Genomic DNA, 20,876 nt, shown 5'->3' with positions numbered 1-20,876 from the left:
TCATACCCCTTCACTTTTTCCACATTTTGTTACGTTACAGCCTTATTTTAAAATATGGAGAGACTCAAGGCTGTAATCGCTGCCTAAGGTGCTTCAACAAACTACAGAGTAAAGGGTCTGAATACTTATGTAAATGTCATGTTTCATTTGCAAAAATGTTTGCTTTGTCATTATGAGGTATTGTGTGTTGATTGATGAATAAAATAATTAATTTAATCAATTTTAGAATAAGGCTGTAATGTAACAAAATGTGAAAAAAAATTGAAGGGGTCTGAATACTTTCCAAATGCACTGTACACCCCTGCCCCCACCTTACCGCTGACTGGATCCTTTTCCTTTGAACCATCTGTATATATCCTGAAAAACAAATAAAACCGATTATCCTGACATGCACTGTCAATTGTGGGACAATGATATAGACAGGTGTGATTCTTTCTAAATCATGCCCAACAATTGAATTGGACGTGGACTCCAATTGTAGTGACGTCTCAAGGATGATCAAAGGAAATTGGATGCACCTGAGCTAAATGTTTAGTGTCATAGCAAAAGGGTGTGAATACTTTTGTAAATGAGATATTTCTGTATTTAATTTACAATACATTTGTTAAAATATCTAGACATGTTTTCACTTTGTCTTTATGGGTTATTATGTGTAGAAAAAATATAGATTTAATAAATTTTGAATTCAGGCTGTAACACCACAAAATGTGGAATTAGTCAAGGGGTATGAATACTTTCTGAAGGCACTGTATATGATGTTCAGAAAATGTCATTACTTCCATTCAACTACTTAATTTTTCCCCTAGACACTTTTAATGAGAAAATGCAGTTTATCAAGTTTATGCAGATTTTTTTGTTAAGACATGTGTGGTTTTCATATGGTGTATTTAAAACTTGTTTGTTTAATAAACACACAATGGGACTTTTCATTCCAAGACTTTCATTGAGACTCTCTTTAATACACATCACATCTGATCTCACCCTATTCTGCATACACACACACACTAACAAGCACCTACTACCAACTTTATTTGTATTATTTTCTACATTCTAGAATTATATTGAAGGCATCAAAACTATGAAATAACACATATGGAATCCTGTAGTAACCAAAAAAGTGTTAAACAAATACATTTTAGATTCTTCAAAGTAGCCACCCTTTGTCTTGATGACATCTTTGCACACTCTTGGCATTCTCGCAAACAGCTTCATGAGGTAGCCACCTGGAATGCATTTCAAATAACAGGTGTGCCTTGTTAAAAGTTAATTTGTGGACTTTCTTTCCTTCTTAATGCATTTGGTAAAAGACCAAGTCCATATTATGGCAAGAATAGCTCAAATAAGCAAAGAGAAATGACAGTCCATCAATACTTTAAGACATGAAGGTCAGTCAAACAGGAACATTTCAAGAACTTTGAAAGTTTCTTTAAGTGCAGTCGCAAAAATCATCAAGCGCTATGATGAAACTGGCTCTCATGAGGAGCGCTAGAGGAAAAGAAGACGCAGTCACCTCTGCTGCAGAGGATAAGTTCATTACAGTTACCAGGTTCAGAAATTGCAGCCCAAATAAATGCTTCAGAGTTCAAGTAACAGACACATCTCAATATCAACTGTTCAGAGGAGACTGCATGAAATCAGGCCTTCATGGTGGAATTGCGGCTAAGAAACCACTACTAAAGGACACCAATAATAAGAAGAGACTTGCTTGGGCCAAGAAACACAAGCAATGGACTTCAGACCAGTGGAATTCTGTCTGATGAGTCCAAATTTGAGATTTTTGGTTCCAACCGCCATGTCTTTGTAAAACGCAGAGTAGGTGAACAGATGATCTCTGCCTGTGTGGTTCCCACCGTGAAGCATGGAGGAGGAGGTGTGATGGTGTGGGGGTGCTTTGCTGGTGACACTGTCTGTGATTAATTTAGAATTCAAGGCACACTTAACCAGCATGGCTACCACAGCATTCTGCAGCGATACTCCATCCAATCGGTTTTGCGCTTAGTGGGACTATCATTTGTTTTTCAACAGGACAATGACCCAACACACCTCCACACCGTGTAAGGGCTATTTGACCAGGACGGAGAGTGATGGAGTGCTGCATCAGATTACCTAGCCTCCACAATCACCCGACCTCTAACCAATAGAGATGGTTTGGGATGAGTTGTACCACAGAGTGAAGAAAAAGCAGCCAACAAGTGCTCAGCATATGTGGGAACTCCTTCAAGACTGTTAGAAAAGCATTCCAGGTGAAGCTGGTTGAGAGAATGCCAAGAGTGTGCAAAGCTTTCAAGGCAAAGGGTGGCTACTTTGAAGAATCTCACATATAAAATATATTTTGATTTGTTTAACAATTGTCTGTTTACCACATTATTCCATACGTGTTATTTCATAGTTTTGATGTCTTCACTATTATTCTACAATGTAGAACATAGTAAAAGTAAAGAAAAACCCTTGAATGAGTAGGTGTTTTCAAACTTTTGAATGGTACTGTGTACATATACACAGTGCCTTCGGGAAGTATTCAGACCCTTTTTTCCCATATTTTGTTACTTTACAGCCTGATTCTAAAATGTACTATTTTTAAATTCCCTCATCAATTTACACACAATACCCCATAATGACAAAGCAAAAACATTTTAGAGATGTTATCAAATTTATTACAAATAAAAAACTTATATCACATTTACATAAGTATTCAGAACCTTTGCTCTGAGAATAGAAATTGAGCGCAGGAGCACCCTGTTTCCATTTATCAGGATTGTGTCGAGGCACAGATCTGGGGAAGGGTACCACAAAATGTCTGCAGCATTGAAGGTCCCAAATAACACAGTGGCCTCCATCATTCTTATATGGAAGAAATTTGTAAGCATCAAGACTCTTTCTAGAGCTGGCTGCCCGGTCAAACTGAGCAATCGGGGGAGAAGGGCTTTGGTCAGGGAGGTGGTAACTCTGAAAGAGCTCCAGAGTTTCTCTGTGGAGATGGGAGAACCTTCCAGAAGGACAACCATCTCAGTAGCACTCCACCAATCAGGCCTTTATGGTAGTGGCCAGACAGAAGCCACTCCTCAGTAAAAGGCACATGACAGCCTGCTTGGAGTTTGCCACAAGGCACCTAAAGGACTCACAGACCAAGAGAAACAAGATTCTTTGGTCTGATGAAACCAAGATTGAACTCTTTGGCCTAAAAGCCAAGCGTCACGTCTGGAGGAAACCTGGCACCATCCCTACAGTGATGCATGGTGGTGGTAGCACCATGCTGTGGGTATGTTTTTCAGCAGCAGGGACTGGGAGACTAGTCAGGATCGAGGGAATGATGAAAAGTACAGAGAGATCCTTGATGAAAATGTGCTCCAGAGCGCTCAGGACCTCAGACTGGGGTGAAGGTTCACCTTCCAACAGGACAACGACCCTAAGCACACAGCCAAGACAATGCAGGAGTGGCTTTGGGACAAGTTTCTGAATGTCCTTGAGGGGCCCAGCCAGAGCCCGGACTTGAACCCGATCGAACATCGCTGGAGAGACCTGAAAATAGCTGTACAGCAACGCTCCCCATCCAACCTGACAGACTTTGAGAGGATCTGAAGAGAAGAATGGGAGAAACTTCCCAAATACAGGTGTGCCACGTTTGTAGCGTCATACCCATGTAGACTCGAGGCTGTAATCGATGCCAAAGGTGCTTCAACAAAGTATTGAGTAAACATGATATTTCATTTTTTACATTTTTTATACTCCCTAGTCCTTGCCGATGACAAGCATGACAAGTAGAAGTCGGACATTTACATACACCTTAGCCAAATACATTTAAACTCAGTTTTTCACAATTCCTGACATTTAATCCTAGTAAAAATTCCCTGTCTTAGGTCAGTTAGGATCACCACTTTATTTTAAGAATGTGAAATGTTAGAAATAATAGTAGGGAGAATTATTTATTTCAGCTTTTCTTTCTTTCATCACATTCCCAGTGGGTCAGAAGTTTACATATGCCAAATACTAATTGAGTGTTATTGTCTTTAAATTGTTTAACTTGGGTCAAGCCTTCCACAAGCTTCCCACAATAAATTGGGTGAATTTTGGCCAGTTCCTCCTGATAGAGCTGGTGTAACTGAGTCAGGTTTGTAGGCCTCCTTGCTCACACACGCTTTTTCAGTTCTGCCCACAAATGTTCTATGGGATTGAGGTCAGGGCTTTATGATGGCCACTCCAATACCTTGACTTTGTTGTCCTTAAGCCATTTTGCCACAACTTTGGAAGTATGCTTGGGGTCATTGTCCATTTGGAAGACCCATTTGCGACCAAGCTTTAACTTCCTGACTGATGTCTTGAGATGTTGCTTCAATATATCCACATCATTTTCCTACCTTATGATGCCATCTATTTTGTGAAATGCACCAGTCCCTCCTGCAGCAAAGCACCCCCACAACATGATGCTGCCATCCCCGTGCTTCACGGTTGGGATGGTGTTCTTTGGCTTGCAAGCATCCCCTTTTTCCTCCAAACATAACAATAGTCATTATGGCAAAACAGTTCTATTTTTGTTTCATCAGACCAGAGGACATTTCTCCAAAAAGTACGATGTTTGTCCCCAAGTGCAGTTGCTAGCTGTAGTCTGGCTTTTTTTATGGTGGTTTTGGAGCAGTGGCTTCTTCCTTGCTGAGCGGCCTTTCAGGTTATGTCGATATAGGACTCGTTTTACTGTGGATATAGATACTTTTGCACCTGTTTCTTCCAGCATCTTCACAATGTCCTTTGCTGTTGTTCAGGGATTTATTTGCACTTTTTGCACAAAAGTACGTTCATCTCTAGGAGACATAACGCGTCTCCTTCCTGAGCGGTATGACGGCTGCGTGGTCCCATGGTGTTTATTATTGTGTACTATTGTTTATACAGATGAACGTGGTACCTTCAGGCATTTGGAAATTGCTCCCAAGGATGAACCAGACGTGTGGAGGTCTATAATTGTTTTTCTGAGGTCTTGGCTGATTTTTTTTTATTTTTCCATGATGTCAAGCAAAGAGACGCTGAGTTTGAAGGTAGGCCTTGAATACATACACAGGTACACCTCCAATTGACTCAAATGATGTCAATTAGCCTATCAGAAGCTTCTAAAGCCATGACATCATTTTCTGGAATTTTCCAAGCTGATAAAAGGCACAGTCAACTTAGTGTATGTAAACTTCTGGCCCACTGGAATTGTTATACAGTGAATTATAAGTGAATCAAATCAAATGTATTTATATAGCACTTTGTACATCAGCTGATATCTCAAAGTGCTGTACAGAAACCCAGCCTAAAACCCCAAACAGCAAGCAATGCAGGTGTTGAAGCACGTTGGCTAGGAAAAACTCCCTAGAAAGGCCAAAACCTAGGAAGAAACCTAGAGAGGAACCAGGCTATGAGGGGTGGCCAGTCCTCTTCTGGCTGTGTCGGGTGGAGATTATAACAGAACATGGCCAAGATGTTCAAATGTTCATAAATGACCAGCATGGTCAAATAATAGGTCTGGGACAGGTAGCACATGCGGTGAACAGGTCAGGATTCCATAGCCCCAGGCAGAACAGATGAAACTGTAGCAGCAGCACGGCCAGGTGGACTGGGGACAGCAAGGAGTCATCATGCCAGGTAGTCCTGAGGCATGGTTCTAGGGCTCAGGTCCTCCGAGAGAGAGAAAGAAAGAGAGAAAGAGAGAATTAGAGAGAGCATACTTAAATTCACACAGGACACCGGATAAGACAGGAGAAGTACTCCAGATATACTACACAAACTACTGCAGCATAAATACTGGAGGCTGAGACAGGCGCGGTCAGGAGACACTGTGGCCCCATTCAATGATACATCCTTCCTGTTTGGCCCTGTCCGGGGGTAACTCCACCCACTTTGCCAAAGCACAGCCCCCACACCACTAGAGGGATATCTTCAACCACCAACTTACCATCCTGAGACAAGGCCGAGTATAACCCACAAAGATCTCCGCCACGGCACAACCCAGACAGGAAGATCACATCAGTGACTCAACCCACTCAAGTGACGCACCCCTCCTAGGGACGGCATGAATGAGCACCAGTAAGCCAGTGACTCAGCCCCTGTAATAGGGTTAGAGGCAGAGAGTCCCAGTGGAAAGAGGGGAACCGGCCAGGCAGAGAGAGCAAGGGCGGTTCGTTGCTCCAGAGCCTTTCCGTTCACTTTCACACTCCTGGGCCAGACTACACTCAATCATATGACCCACTGAAGAGATGAGTCTTCAGTAAAGACTTAAAGGTTGAGACCGAGTTTGCGTCTCTCACATGGGTAGGCAGACCATTCCATAAAAATTGCGCTCTATAGAAGAAAGCACTGCCTCCAGCTGTTTGCTTAGAAATTCTAGGGACAATTAGGAGGCCTGCGTTTTGTGACCGTAGCGTACGTGTAGGTATGTAAGGCAGGACCAAATCAGAGAGATAGGTAGAAGCAAGCCCATGTAATGCTTTGTAGGTTAGCAGTAAAACCTTGAAATCAGCCCTTGCCTTGACAGGAAGCCAGTGTAGGGAGGCTAGCACTGGAGTAATATAATCACATTTTTTGGTTCTCGTCAGGATTATAGCAGCCGTATTTAGCACTAACTGAAGTTTATTTAGTGCTTTATCCGGGTAACCGGAAAGTAGAGCATTGCAGTAGTCTAACCTAGAAGTAACAAAAGCATGGATACATTTTTCTGCATCATTTTTGGACAGAAAGCTCCTAATTTTTGCAATGTTACGTAGATGGAAAAAAGCTGTCCTTGAAACAGTCTTGATATGTTCGTCAAAAGAGAGATCAGGGTCCAGAGTAACGCCGAGGCCCTTCACAGTTTTATTTGAGACGACTGTACAACCATCAAGATTTATTGTCAGATTCAACAGAAGATGTCTTTGTTTCTTGGGACCTAGAACAAGCATCTCTGTTCGGGTGTCCGGGTTTAACAGTAGAAAGTTTGCAGCCATCCACTTCCTTATGTCTGAAACACAGGCTTCTAGCGAGGGCAATTTTGGGGCTTCACCATGTTTCATTGAAATGTACAGCTGTGTGTCATCCGCATAGCAGTGAAGGTTAACATTATGTTTTCGAATGACATCCCCAAGAGGTAAAGTATATAGTGAAAATAATAGTGGTCCTAAAATGGAACCTTGAGGAACACCGAAATTTACAGTTGATTTGTCAGAGGACAAACCATTCACAGAGACAAACTGATATATTTTCCGACAGATAAGATCTAAACCAGGCCAGAACTTGTCCGTGTAGACCAATTTGGGTTTCCAATCTCTCCAAAATGATTTATGGTGATTCGATGGTATCAAAAGCAGCACAAAGGTCTAGGAGCACGAGGACAGATGCAGAGCCTCGGTCTGATGCCATTAAAAGGTAATTTACCACCTTCACAAGTGCAGTCTCAGTGCTATGTTTGGGTCTAATACCAGACTGAAGCATTTCGTATACATTGTTTGTCTTCAGGAAGGCTGTGAGTTGCTGCGCAACAGCCTTTTCAAAAAACTTTGAGAGGAATGGAAGATTCGATATAGGCCGATAGTTTTTTATATTTTCTGGGTCAATGTTTGGCTTTTTCAAGAGAGGCTTTATTACTGCCACTTTTAGTGAGTTTGGTACACATCCGGTGGATAGAGAGCCGTTTATTATGTTCAACATAGGAGGGCCAAGCACAGGAAGCAGCTCTTTCAGTAGTTTAGTTGGAATAGGGTCCAGTCTGCAGCTTGAAGGTTTAGAGGCCATGATTATTTTCATCATTGTGTCAAGAGATATAGTACTAAAACACTTGAGTGTCTCTCTTGATTCTAGGTCCTGGCAGAGTTGTGCAGACTCAGGACAACTGAGCTTTGAAGGAATACGCATATTTAAAGAGGAGTCCGCAATTTGCTTTCTAATAATCATGATCTTTTCTTTAAAGAAGTTCATTAATTTATTACTGATGAAGCGAAAGCCATCCTCACTTGGGGAATGCTGTTTTTTAGTTAGCTTTGCGACAGTATAAAAAATAAATTTCCGATTGTTCCTATTTTCCTCAATTAATTTGGAAAAATAGGATGATTGAGCAGCAGTAAAGGCTCTTCGATACTGCACGGTACCGTCTTTCCAAGCTAGTCGGAAGACTTCCAGTTTGGTGTGGCGCCATTTCTGTTCCAATTTTCTGGAAGCTTGGAAGTAAAATAATTTGTCTGTAAACAATTGTTGGAAAAATTACTTGTGTCATGCACAAAGTAGATGTCCCAACCGACTTGCTAAAACTCTAGTTTGTTAACAAGAAATTTGTGGAGTGGTTGAAAAACGAGTTTTAATGACTCCAACCTAAGTGTATGTAAACTTACGACTTCAACTGTATCTATAACATGATGCAGCCACCACAATGCTTGAAAATATGAAGAATGGTACTCAGTCATGTGTTGGATTTGCCCCAAACATAATGTTTGTATTCAGGACATAAAATGTATTTATTTGCCACATTTTATTCTGTACAGGCTTCCTTCTTCTTGTCATTTAGGTTATTAATGTGGAGTAACTACAATGTTATTCATCCATCGTCAGTCTTCTATCACAGCCATTAAACTCTGTAACTGTATCTTTGTAGTGACTGGGTATATTGATAGACCATCCGAAGTGTAATAAATAACTCCACCATGCTCAAAGGAATATTTTGCCCATCTACCAGTAGGTTCCCTTTTTTGCAAGGCATTGTATAACCTCCCTGGTCTTTGTGGTTGAATCTGTGTTTGAAATTCACTGCTCGACTGAGGGACCTTACAGATAAATGTATTTGTGGGGTACAGAGATGAGGTAGTTAGTCAAAAATCCTGTTTAACACTATTATTGCACACAGAGTGAGTCCATGTAACCGATTATGTGACTTGTTGGAGGTGTCCGTAAGAAAACAGACACAAACTCGGCTAGCAATGCTCCGTTCTGCTCCTATAGTTGTGATTCAGAGAGACTGATGGTGCCTCAGGTTAACCCTCCAACAGGTGCTGCCTTCAGCCTGCCTTCTATAGGATCGATCAACTTGAACATGGACCCTGTGACATCACAGACACTACCTGGCCTTCATCCTCCTCACACTCTCCTAATGTTAAACCAGACCTCAGACAATGCCAGTCCCTCAACACTGAGTGGCTACATAAGCCTATTGACAAATGACAGTAGTAGAGACAGAATGAGTATAGGTGGCAACGCCAAAGAGAAGCGCTTCCCGTGTTCGTTCTGTGGAAAAGCCTTCCGTTTTTCAGCTGGAGATCCACCAGAGAATGCACACGGGGGAGAAATAGTTTGGCTGCCTCCTGTGCCGGGCCAGTTTCTCCAACTAGTTTAACCTAAAGAGATGCCAGAGGGTCCACACAGGGGAGAAACCCTTCAGCTGACCCAAGTGTGAGAAGAGGTTCCCCTGCCAGCACCAGCTGAAGATGCACCTGAAGGTCCACACAGGAGAGAGTTTGTTTGCCTGTACGCACTGTGGGAAGAGGGTCTCAGAGAGGAGCTACCCCAGGATACACCAGCAGAAAATGCACACAACAGTTGTGTATAGTAATGCAGTTCTAGTTAGTTTGTAATGAATTCAGTTGGTTTTGGATGTAGTAGAGAACTGGATGAGGTGAACTGAGGAAAATAATGAGTATGATGAGGCAGAGTAGATGATATGGTGATAGTTGGTGTGATGATGTCGGTAAAAATGTTGATAATGAAAAGTGACAACCTTGTCCTGTTGTTTGATGCTTGTGTTTTATATAATATAATGAGGAGTCGATAGTGCCTTAATTAATGCTTGGGTGGGGGTCTTATAGTTGTCCTGTTTCACTGCATGTACAAGTAGGTAACCTGTAATAGTATGAAATGTGTTTTGTGCATTTCCCAACTCCCCCTGAGGCTGGGGTCAAGGCCAGGGATCAGCCATTATTGACGGTGACACTGGAGCAATTAGGGTTCGGTGCTCAAGGGCACATCGAAATATATATATTTTTTTTACCTAACGACCTTTCGCTTAGTTGCCAAACACTCTTAACCGCTAGGCTACCTGCCTACCTCATGTTTACTTGACATGAAATAGTGAAAATGTGTGTAATGTAATGACAAACCTTTTCCAAAGTATTCTACAATTCATTTTATCAAAGCGATGGTACCAGATTTATAGAAAATGTAAAGTGTTACCATAGTGAGAAAAGTTATTCTACTTGTCACGTATCGTGAAAAAAGTACTGTACTTCACGTTATGTGAGTGTATGACCATTTTGTTTTTGCAGAGTTTCTGATCTCAGTAGAACCAAAACATCATACTTAATTCTTGAATCAACAAATATATACTTTTTAAAATGTTTTATAATGACCTCCAATGGCTCCTTATCGTTAGGTGCTTGTGTTAGAGATTAGATTGTGGTTAAGATTTTATAATGTCATGTTTCTGTGTGTACAGCAAAGATTTTCTTATATAAACCTTTACAGTCTGCAGTCAATGAAGACCTGCTGATATCCAGTGTTGCTGGTGGGAGAGACTGGACCTCTGAAGCGGATGGTCACAAAACATGGCCCCGGATCAGAACCCTGGAACAGGAACCGTCGCTCTTCTTTCCCGAGTTGGAACCAGGACCCAACCACGAGGGACAGAGACTCCACCAACACACAGAACACACGCAGTGGACAGGTGGACTGAACAACCTCAGTCCTGGAGGTCATCAGAGAGACAGAGGCTCCAGTCTGTAGCCCAGACCCTTCTCTTCACAGTCTCAGTGCAGGGATGAAGCAGGGCTTGGGGCTGATAGAGATAGACCCTCCTGTTCCTATGATACAAACACTACAGTATCCATGATGAACAGAGCAGGTCACCCTGGGGTTCAGCCTTCACAGAGAGTTGTGGGAGAACCCCCTGGTGGTAGTCTATCAGCAAGTCTGTCTTGTCCTTCAGGATCTCATCTAATGCCTGGTTAATAGAAGGGTTAATAGAAGGCAGGGGTCTGGACCAGAGTCTAGTCTTCCTCAGTTACCTCATGGTTACCCCACCAATACAGACAGGGTCAGCATGGGTGTTTACCACAAGTGGTACCTAGCCTATAACACAGCACATAATCCCAACAAAACCCAAACAATGGCAAGAGGTCAAGGAGGGAGCTCAAAGTTGAGTTTTATATCTGGGAACCAATTTTTGGCTGACATATTATAGTTATCATGCGAAGTGTCTTGGGGTGAGAGGGTAATTAAATTCACACCCCTCATTAGCTTGTTACTTGAAACAGGCTTGTGTAAATACTTGTTTTTAGAGAGACCGTAAACCGAGGCTAGAACTAGGATAGTTTAATATTTACCGTACTGAGGTGATGTAAATGGAATAAGTCATATTACTTTCTACACTATTCTTGTCAATACAGTTATTTTTAAAGAAGTCTGTGGTGAGCTTGAAATATACTGATCATAGTACATTTGATTTGTAATGTAATTAGCAGTACCGTAATTCAAAGAACAGCCCGCATATATTTTTCATTTAACCACACCCTTTCAGCAACGACGCCAACCAATAATATCCTTTCTCTTCTGTGTAAACAAAAGTGAACAGTGACTTAGAACAATTTCCACATTAGCGTTTTTATTGTTGTTATTTAGACGTTTATTATCACCCTGTAACTTAAAATATGACTAATTTAGCTGCACAACTTCACATACTTACCCCCAGGTAGTGTTTAATTCACGTTGGAGACAGGACTTGGTTGATAGATGTTATCTAGGTAACGCTAGCTAGCGAACAATGGCTAATGTTAAATTTATGGTTTTTCACACTCAAATAGCCTCTATCATGGAGGTGCTAGCGAATGCAGCCGTGGAAGATATCTGCAAACTCGTAGACGACGATTATGCAGTGTTTCGTTTGGAAATAACTCAAAGCCAGAAAGAAAACAGGGCATTGCGGAGGAAACTACAGCTTCAGGAACTGAAGGTATCACGGGAGCGCTTCCTCTCTAGTCGTCCCAGAAATGTCAAGATCCTTGACAGACACAGAGGAATGGCTAGAGGTAGGCCCGTTCCCCTCAGCGCATGTTTGACTTCAGATGTGTTTACCACAGATATGGTTAACCAGAATTGGGTCTTGGTCAGTTTTGGGATAGTATGCAATAATTCCCTTGATTACTAAACTAACAAATATCATATTCTAACCAGATTCTTCATTTAATGCATTTCCTATTATTTACTCAATGAAAATAATGTGATGCATGGAACATAATACATTGATCAATACATAGTATATCAAGAAGTTATAGGAATTGTTACCTTATATCCTGGCCATTTCTAGACAGTGTCAATAGTGTACAATATACCGTTGAGCATTGATAGTAGTTAACCCAACCACCTTTAATTCCCAATCACTCTCTCAGGTGAAGGACATCTCACTGGAGGCCACAGGAGCTTTGTGAAGCCAGCGGGACACAATACATGGAGAGATGACCAACCAATCACTGTTGAGGAGGGGAGTGGAACCTCAACCCAGCACGTTATTATGATAGAGGTTAGTGTAATAGTATTACATCAAAATTACAGTATATCAAATGTGGCCAGTTTATTTCAGAAAGGCTCACCGCAGCTATTCACTTGCTTACACGTACATCCTTATTTATCTGCCATAGGGGAGCTTGGAGACTTCCCAACGACATTGTAATCCAATTCCACTCATGTACAGGTAATAGGTTTGTGACAAATGTAAAACATTTGTTAATGTTTATACAGCCATGTTTTAAAAACTAATTTACACAATAAGAAAAAAATCCTGTAAATGTACAATGCAGATATGGTCCTGCAAATGACCACTAGGGGGCAATGCAGTTCAGTATACCGCAGTCATGGCTACCAGACAGCGCTCACCTCACTGCTGTCCCCCACCCACTCAGCAACGATGGTAGTTAATTCTGTTTTTTGGTTCTCTGCTGTGTGCCTCTCCACGTATGGACTTGATATTTTACTAATTAGGGCTACCTTCTGTATACCAGGGCTTTCCAACCCTGTTCCTGGAGAGCTACCCTCCTGTAGGTTTTCGCTCCAAACCTAATTGTAATTAACCTCATTCAGCTTATCAACCAGCTAATTATTAGAATCAGGTGTGCTATAGTACTGTTGTACAAACACATACAGGATGGTAGCTGTCCAGGAACAGGGTTGGAGAGCCCTGCCTTAGAATGTAAATTGTCATAGTCGAGGCAACACCTCCGCCACGCTGACCCTCAACACAGGGGCCCCATAGGGGTGTGTGTGCTTAGTCCCCTCCTGTACTCCCTGAACACGCCCCCATACATGTCAACGGGGCCGAGAGCATCAAGTTCCTCGGTGCCAAATCACTAAAGACTTAAAGTAGTTGCCTCTTTCTCCTCAGGAAGTTGAAAAGGTTTGGTATGGGCCCACAAATCCTCAGTTATAGGTACGCTTGTAATTGTTAAGGACTGGGGAATTTTTTAGGATAAAAAAAAAAAATGGAATGGAGCTAAGCACAGTCAAAGTCCTAGAGGAAAACCTGATTCAGTGTGCTTTCCACCAGACACTGGGAGATGAATTCACCTTTCAGCAGGACAATAACCTAAAACACAAGGACAAATCTACACTGGAGTTGCTTACCAAGAAGACTGAATGTTCCTGAGTGGCAGAGTTAGTTTTTACTTAAATCTGCTAGTAAATCTATGGTAAGACTTAAATGTTGTCTAGCAATGATCAATAACCAACTTGACAGAGCTTTTAAAAGTAATAAATGTGCAAATAGTGTACATTCCAGATGTGCAAGGCTCTTAGACTTACCTAGAAAGACTCACAGCTGTAAACACTGCCAAAGGAGATTCTAACATATATTGACTCAGTGGTGTGAATACTTATGTAAATTAGATATTTTTAAAGGCACTGTATGTCTAGATTTTTTTGGTTGTGTTGTTTTTATTTCACATGTGTGTAGTTCAGTCCTTGAGCTGTTCTTATCTATTGAAGTTCTGTGTTTTGTGTGGTCCCCATGAAGAGTAGCTGCTGCTTTAGCAACAGCTAATGAGGATCCTAATAAAATACTATCTGCATTTACCCAATTGAGCCAATCATTAGCTAGATCCCAAATGTGATCTTTTTACTAGTTTGCATCATATAGAATTGTATTACCCAAAGAACGAGCATAAACACAGTGAATATAATGTAGGCTAGTGATGTGCGGGTTGACTCATAACCCGCAGTGCCCGTGGGTGTCCGACCGATATTGATTTGATTGGGCCGCCTAACAAAAGAGATCAAGGACAAAGGAGGGCTATTATTATTATGCATAATTTCTGACAATTTAAAACGGTGTAAAAAATTGGTATTATAATATACCAGAGAGACTGTTATAACAAACAAAACAGTGTAAAGCTTTTATTACAGCATGGCAAAGATTGTAAAATTGTTGCTTGAGACTTGGTGCTCACGGAATGATTAGGCTATTAATTAAACAAACACTCAAAGCAGGATCTGTATTATTTCTGTAGAAAGACAGGACCAGTCAAGTTTGGACACACCTACAAGGTTTTTTCATTATTTGTACTATTTTCTACATTGTAGAATAATACTGAAGACATCAAAACTATGAAATAACACATATGGAATCATGTAGTAACCAAAAAAAGTGTTAAACAAATCATCATATGAGATTCTTCAAATAGCCACCCTTTGCCTTGACATCTTTGCACACTATTGGCAGTCTCTCAACCAGCTTCATGAGGTAGTCACCTGGAATGCGTTTCAATTAACAGTTGTGCCTTCCTAAGCTAATTTGTGTTAGCATGTGTGCATCTATCAGTTACACATACATGTCAGTACATTTTGTATTTATTTTGTATTTTTTCACCTTTATTTAACCAGGTAGGCCAGTTGAGAACAAGTTCTCATTTACAATTGCGACCTGGCCAAGATAAAGCAAAGCAGTGTGACACAGACAACAACACAGAGTTACACATGGAGTAAACAATAAACAAGCCAATAACACAATAAACAAGTCAATGACACAGTAGAAAAAAAAGAAAGTCTATATACAGTGTGTGCAAAAGGTATGAGGAGGTAAGGCAATAAATAGGTCATAGGAGCGAATGATTACAATTTATCAAAATTAACACTGGAGTGATACATGAGCAGATGATGAGGTGCAAGTAGAGATACTGGTGTGCAAAAGAGCAGAAAAGTACATTTCTTTCCTTCTTAATGCATTTGAGCCAATCAGTTGTGTTGTGACAAGGTAGGGGTGATAGCCCTATTTAGTAAAAGACCAAGTGCATATTATGGCAAGAACAGCTCAAATAAGCAAAGAGAAACAACAGTCAATCTGGAAAGTTAGAAGAACTTTGAAAGTTTCTTCAAGTGCAGTCGCAAAAACCATCAAGCGCTATGAAGAAACTGGCTCTCATGAGGACCGCCACAGGCAAGGAAGACACAGAGTCACCTCTGCTGCAGAGGATAAGTTCATTGGAGGTACCAGCCTCAGAAATTGCAGCCCAAATAAATTCTTCAGAGATCAACATCAACCGTTCAGAGGAGAGAATCAGGCCTTTGTGGTCGAATTGCTGCAAAGAAACCACTACTAAAGGACACCGATAAGAAGAGACTTGCTTGGGCCAAGAAACACGAGCAATGGACATTAGACCGGTGGAAATCGGATTTTTGATTCCAAACGCCGTGTCTTTGTGAGACGCAGAGTAGGTGAATGGATGATATCCGCATGAGTTCCCACCGTGAAGCATGGAGGTGGTGTGATGGTGCTTTGCTGGTGACACTGTCAGTGATTTATTTAGAATTCAAGGCACACTTAACCAGCATGGATACCACAGCATTCTGCAGCAATACGCCATCCCAGCTGGTTTGCACTTAGTGGGACTATCATTTCTTTTTCAACAGGACAATGACCCAACACACCTTCAACCTGTGTAAGGGCTATTTGACCAAGACGGAGAGTGATGGAGTGCTGCATCAGATGACCTGGCCTCCACAATCATCCAACCCAATTGAGATGGTTTGGAATGAGTTGGAACCGCAGAGTGAAGGAAAAGCAGCCAACAAGTGCTCAGCATATGTGGAAGCATTCCAGGTTAAGCTGTTTGAGAGAATGCCAAGAATGTGCAAAGCTGTCAAGGCGAAGGGTAGCTACTTTGAAGAATATAAAATACAAAATATTTTGATTTGTTTAACACTTTTTTGGTGATTCCATGTGTGTTATTTCATAGTTTTGATGCATTCACTATTATTCTACATTGTAGAAAATAGTCAAACCAAAGAAAAACCCTTGAATGAGTAGGCGTGTTCAAACTTATGACTGGTACTGTATATGGATGATTCATAAAGCCAGGCACATTTAACAGTTAGGCTGTTGATTATAGACCTAATTAATTTAGTTTCCTCTCTCCTCACATTTCTTAGACGATTAAGTCAAGGGCTTTTTTCTCATCTCCTATCTCTGCCGCTGCCTCCGCCACATTGTTCTCAACACCAATATGCTGGTTAATTGAGCTATTATGCACATACAGTTGAAGTCGGAAGTTTACATACACCTTTGCCAAATACATTTAAACAGTTTCACAATTCCTGACAATTAATCCTCGTAAAAAGTCTGTCTTAGGATCACCACTTTATTTTAAGAATGTGAAATGTCAGAATAATAGCACAGTGTTTTTCTTTCATCACATTCCCAGTGGGTCAGAAGTTTACATACACTCAATTAGTATTTGGTAGCATTTCCTTTAAATTGTTTACCTTGGGTCAAACATTTCAGGTAGCCAGCCTTCCACAAGCTTCCCACAATAAGTTGGGTGAATTTTAGCCCATTCCTCCTGACAGAGCTGAGTCAGGTTGGTAGGCCTCCTTGCTCGCACATGCTTTTTCAGTTCTGCCCACAAATTTTCTATCGGATTGAGGTCAGGGCCTTGTGATGGCCATTTTGCCACAACTTTGAAAGTGTGCTTGGGGTCATTGTCCATTTGGAAGACAAATTTGCTTCAATATATCCACATAATTTTCCTACCTTATGATGCCATCTATTTTGTGAAGTGCACCAGTCCCTCCTGCAGAAAAGCACCCCAACAACATGATGCTAAAACCCCTGTGCTTCACGGTTGGGATAGGGTTCTTCGGCTTGCAAGCCTCCCCCTTTTTCCTCCAAGCATAACGATGGTCATTATGGCCAAACAGTTCTATTTTTGTTACATCAGACCAGAGGACATTTCTCCAAAAAGTATGATCTTTGTCCAGTTGTGCAGTTGCAAACTGTAGTCTGGCTTCTTTATGGCGGTTTTAGAGCCGTGGCTTCTTCCTTGCTGAGCGGCCTTTCAGGTTATGCCGATATTGGACTCATTTTACTGTGGATATAGATACTTTTGTACCTGTTTCCTCCAGCATCTTCACAAGGTCCTTTGCTGTTCTGGGATTGATTTGCACTTTTCGCACCAAAGTACGTTAATCTCTAGGAGACAGAACGTGTCTCCTTCCTGAGCGGTATGACGGCTACGTTGTCCCATGGTGTTTATACTTGCGTACTATTGTTTGTACAGATGAACGTGGTACCTTCAGGCGTTTGGAAATAGCTCCCAAGGATGAACCAGACTTGTGGAGGTCTATAATTTCTTGGCTGATTTTCTTTTGATTTTCCCATGATGTCAAGCAAAGAGACACTGAGTTTGAAGGTAGGCCTTGAAATACATCCACAGTTACACCTCCAATTGACTTTTGCCACATTTTGTTTCGTTATAGCCTTATTCTAAAATAGATTTTTTTTAAATCCTAAAAACCTCAGCACACATCGTGCCAAAAGAGATGGCAGCAGTTTTACGGGCTCCTAACCAATTGTGCGATTGTGTGTGTTTTTTGCAAGTTATTTTGTACATAATGTTTCTGCCACCGTCTCTTATGACTGAAAGGAGCTTCTGGATATCATAACAGCGATTACTCACCTGGTACTGGACAAATATTTTTTCTTTAACATGTCAGATGCAAAGGATTTACTTAAGACACCGAACATGGCCCAAATCCCCATCATTCGCATGAAGAAGAGATGGAGGTATAGGGGACATAGGTCAGGGTTCCTTGTAAGAATCTGACAGCGAGTGAGTAATCCCCCGCCTACCATCAGTCCTATTAACCAACGTGCAATCATTGGATAATTAACTAGATGAGCTCTGATCAAAACTATTCTACCCAAGGGACAATAACTAATATATCTTATGTTTCACCAAGTCATGGTTGAACGACTGGGTTTTCCGGGCATTGGCAAGATAGAACAGCTGCCTCCGATAAGACAAGGGGTGTCGGTCTATTTGTCAATAACTGCTGGTGCACAAAATATAATATTAAGGAAGTCTTGAGGTTTTGCTCGCCTGAGGTAGAGTATCATGATAAGCACTATTTCCCAAGAGAGTATCTATATTTTTCGTATACTTACCACCACAAACCGATGCTGGCACCAAGACCACACTCAACAAGTTGTATATGGCCATAAGTAAACAAGAAAATGCTCATCTAGAGGGAGCACTCCTTGTGGCCGGGGACTTTAATGCAGGGAACCTTAAATCTGTTTTACCTCATTTCTAACAGCGTGTTACATGTGCAAACAGAGAGAGGAAAAAAAAAAAAAAAAAAACTCTAAAATTTGAACATAATTCTATACTCGCGATTGCTGTTTACAAGCAAAAACTAAAAAAGGAAGTACCAGTGATTCGTTCAATATGGAAGTGGTCAGACGACGCAGATGCGTAACTTCATATGGCTGCAATCCCGTTAACAGGAGCGATATGACAACAGCCAGTCAAAGTGCAGGGCGCAAATTTCAAAACATAAAAAATCTCATAATTAAAATTCCTCAAACATACATGTATCTCATAACATTTTAAAGCTAATCTCGTTGTTAATCCCACCAGTGTCTGATTTTCAAATGTGCTTTACAGCAAAAGCACCACAAACGATTGTTAGGTCACCACATAACCACAGAAACACAGCAGTTTTTCCAGCAAAAGATTTTCCAGACAGAATCACAAAAACCACAAATAGAGATAATATTAATCACTTACCTTTGATAATCTTCTTCAGATGACACTCATAGGACTTTATGTTACACAATAGACATGTCAGATTTTAAAAAGGCTTTTCGGCGAAAGCATAAGAAGCTATTATCTGATGATAGCACAACAGTCAACAAAGAGGGTAGCATATTTCAACCCTGCAGGCGCTACACAAAACGCAGAAATAAAATATGCATTACCTTTGGCGAGCTTCTTTTGTTGGCACTCCAATATGTCCCATAAACATCACAATTGGTCCTTTTGTTTGATTAATTCCGTTCATATATATCCAAATGTCAATTTATAAAGCGCGTTTGATCCAGAAAAAAACAGCTTCCAAAATGCGCAACGTGACTACAAAATATTTCAAAAGTTGCCTATAAACTTTGCCAAAATATTTCAAACTACTTTTGTAATACAACTTTAGGTATTTTTAAACGTTAATAATCGATCAAATTGTAGACGGGTCTATCTGTGTTCAATACAGGAAGGCAACAAACCATGCTACATCTTGCACACTCTCAACAGTGTTACCCAGTTCCTAGATGGCCGTACTTCTTCATTGCACAAATGAATAACCTCAACCAAATGCAAAGACTGGTGAAATCCAGTGGAAGCGGTAGGAACTGAAAACCAGTTCCTAAGAAATATCGTTTGCCAACGAGAACTCACTGAACAGACAGGGACCTAAAAAAAAGAAAATTCTGAACGGTTAGTCCTCGGGGTTTTGCCTGCTACATAAGTTCTGTTATACTCAGACATGATTCAAACAGTTTTATAAACTTCAGAGTGTTTTCTATCCAAATCTACTAATAATATGCATATCTTATATTCTTGGCATGAGTAGCAGGAAGTTGAAATTGGGAACGCTATTTATCCAAAAGTGAAAATGCTGCCCCCTATCCCAAAGATGTTAAACAGAAATACTCATCATAATCTGAGACGGCGCTCAGAAGTAAAAATCACGATGGCGTCAACATAAACAAGAAATTACATAAATATTCCCTTACCTTTGATCTACATCAGAAAGCACTCCAGGAATCCCAGGTCCACAATAAATGTTTGTTTTGTTCGATAATATCCGTTATTTATGTCCAAATACCTTCTTTTGTTACGCGTTTGGTATACATATCCAAACGCTCATTCTGGTCAGCGTTACATCGGACAAAAACTTCAAAAAGTTATATTACAGGTCGAAGAAACATTTCAAACTAAGTACAGAATCAATCATTAGGATGTTAACATATAGCTTCAATAAAGTTCCAACTGGAGTATTCCTTCGTGTCTTCATGAGCAATGGAACACAAGTGGGTACCATGAGGAATAACCGTGATCAGAAAATGGCTGCTTCTCAGACACCTGATACATTCTGCTCGCATTCACTCCCACAACAACGTGGAAGTCTCATTCAAATTTATATTGATGGTTGACATCTAGTGGAGCCCCTAGGCAGTGCAACATCATTCATATCTCAAGGGGATTTTCATTGGGGACTTTGTATGGTGAATGCATACAAAGCTCAGATTTCTCACTTCCTGTTTTGATTTCTCCTCAGGATTTTGCCTGCCATATGAGTTCTGTTATACTCAGACATCATTCAAACAGTTTTAGAAACTTTAGAGTTTTCTATCCAATACTAATAATAATATGCATATATTAGCAACTGAGACTGAGGAGCAGGCCGTTTACTTTGGGCAACTTATTCATCCATGCTACTCAATACTGCCCCCCAGCCATAAGAAGTTAAGCTACAGGACTGTTTTGCTAGCTCAGACTTGAATATGTTCAGGGATTCTTCCGGCATTGAGGAGTACACCACATCAGTCACTGGCTTCATCAATAAGTACCTCT

The 20,876-nt window shown here is 40.9% G+C and overlaps 1 protein-coding gene across 3 annotated transcripts in view; it reads left to right on the top strand.

Moving 5' to 3' along the window:
- The window catches only part of LOC139418952 (uncharacterized), a 39,875-nt gene that overhangs the window by 5,552 nt on the left and 13,447 nt on the right, over nt 1-20,876 (top strand). The window contains exons 1-2 of one of the 3 annotated variants that reach the window (XM_071168745.1): nt 11,521-12,008; nt 12,369-12,499. The exons of 1 other annotated variant lie outside the window; for it this stretch is intronic. In XM_071168745.1, coding sequence (XP_071024846.1) covers nt 11,744-12,008; nt 12,369-12,499 — 396 coding nt within the window. In that variant the 5' untranslated portion in view covers nt 11,521-11,743. Of the gene's footprint in view, nt 1-11,520; nt 12,009-12,368; nt 12,500-20,876 lie in introns of those variants that run through there. One more of the 3 variants, XM_071168746.1, reaches the window with a different exon arrangement.

Source organism: Oncorhynchus clarkii, chromosome 10, assembly GCF_045791955.1.
Source record: "Oncorhynchus clarkii lewisi isolate Uvic-CL-2024 chromosome 10, UVic_Ocla_1.0, whole genome shotgun sequence".
Taxonomy (NCBI): domain Eukaryota; kingdom Metazoa; phylum Chordata; class Actinopteri; order Salmoniformes; family Salmonidae; genus Oncorhynchus; species Oncorhynchus clarkii.
This window is presented reverse-complemented; position numbering and strand designations above follow the sequence as displayed.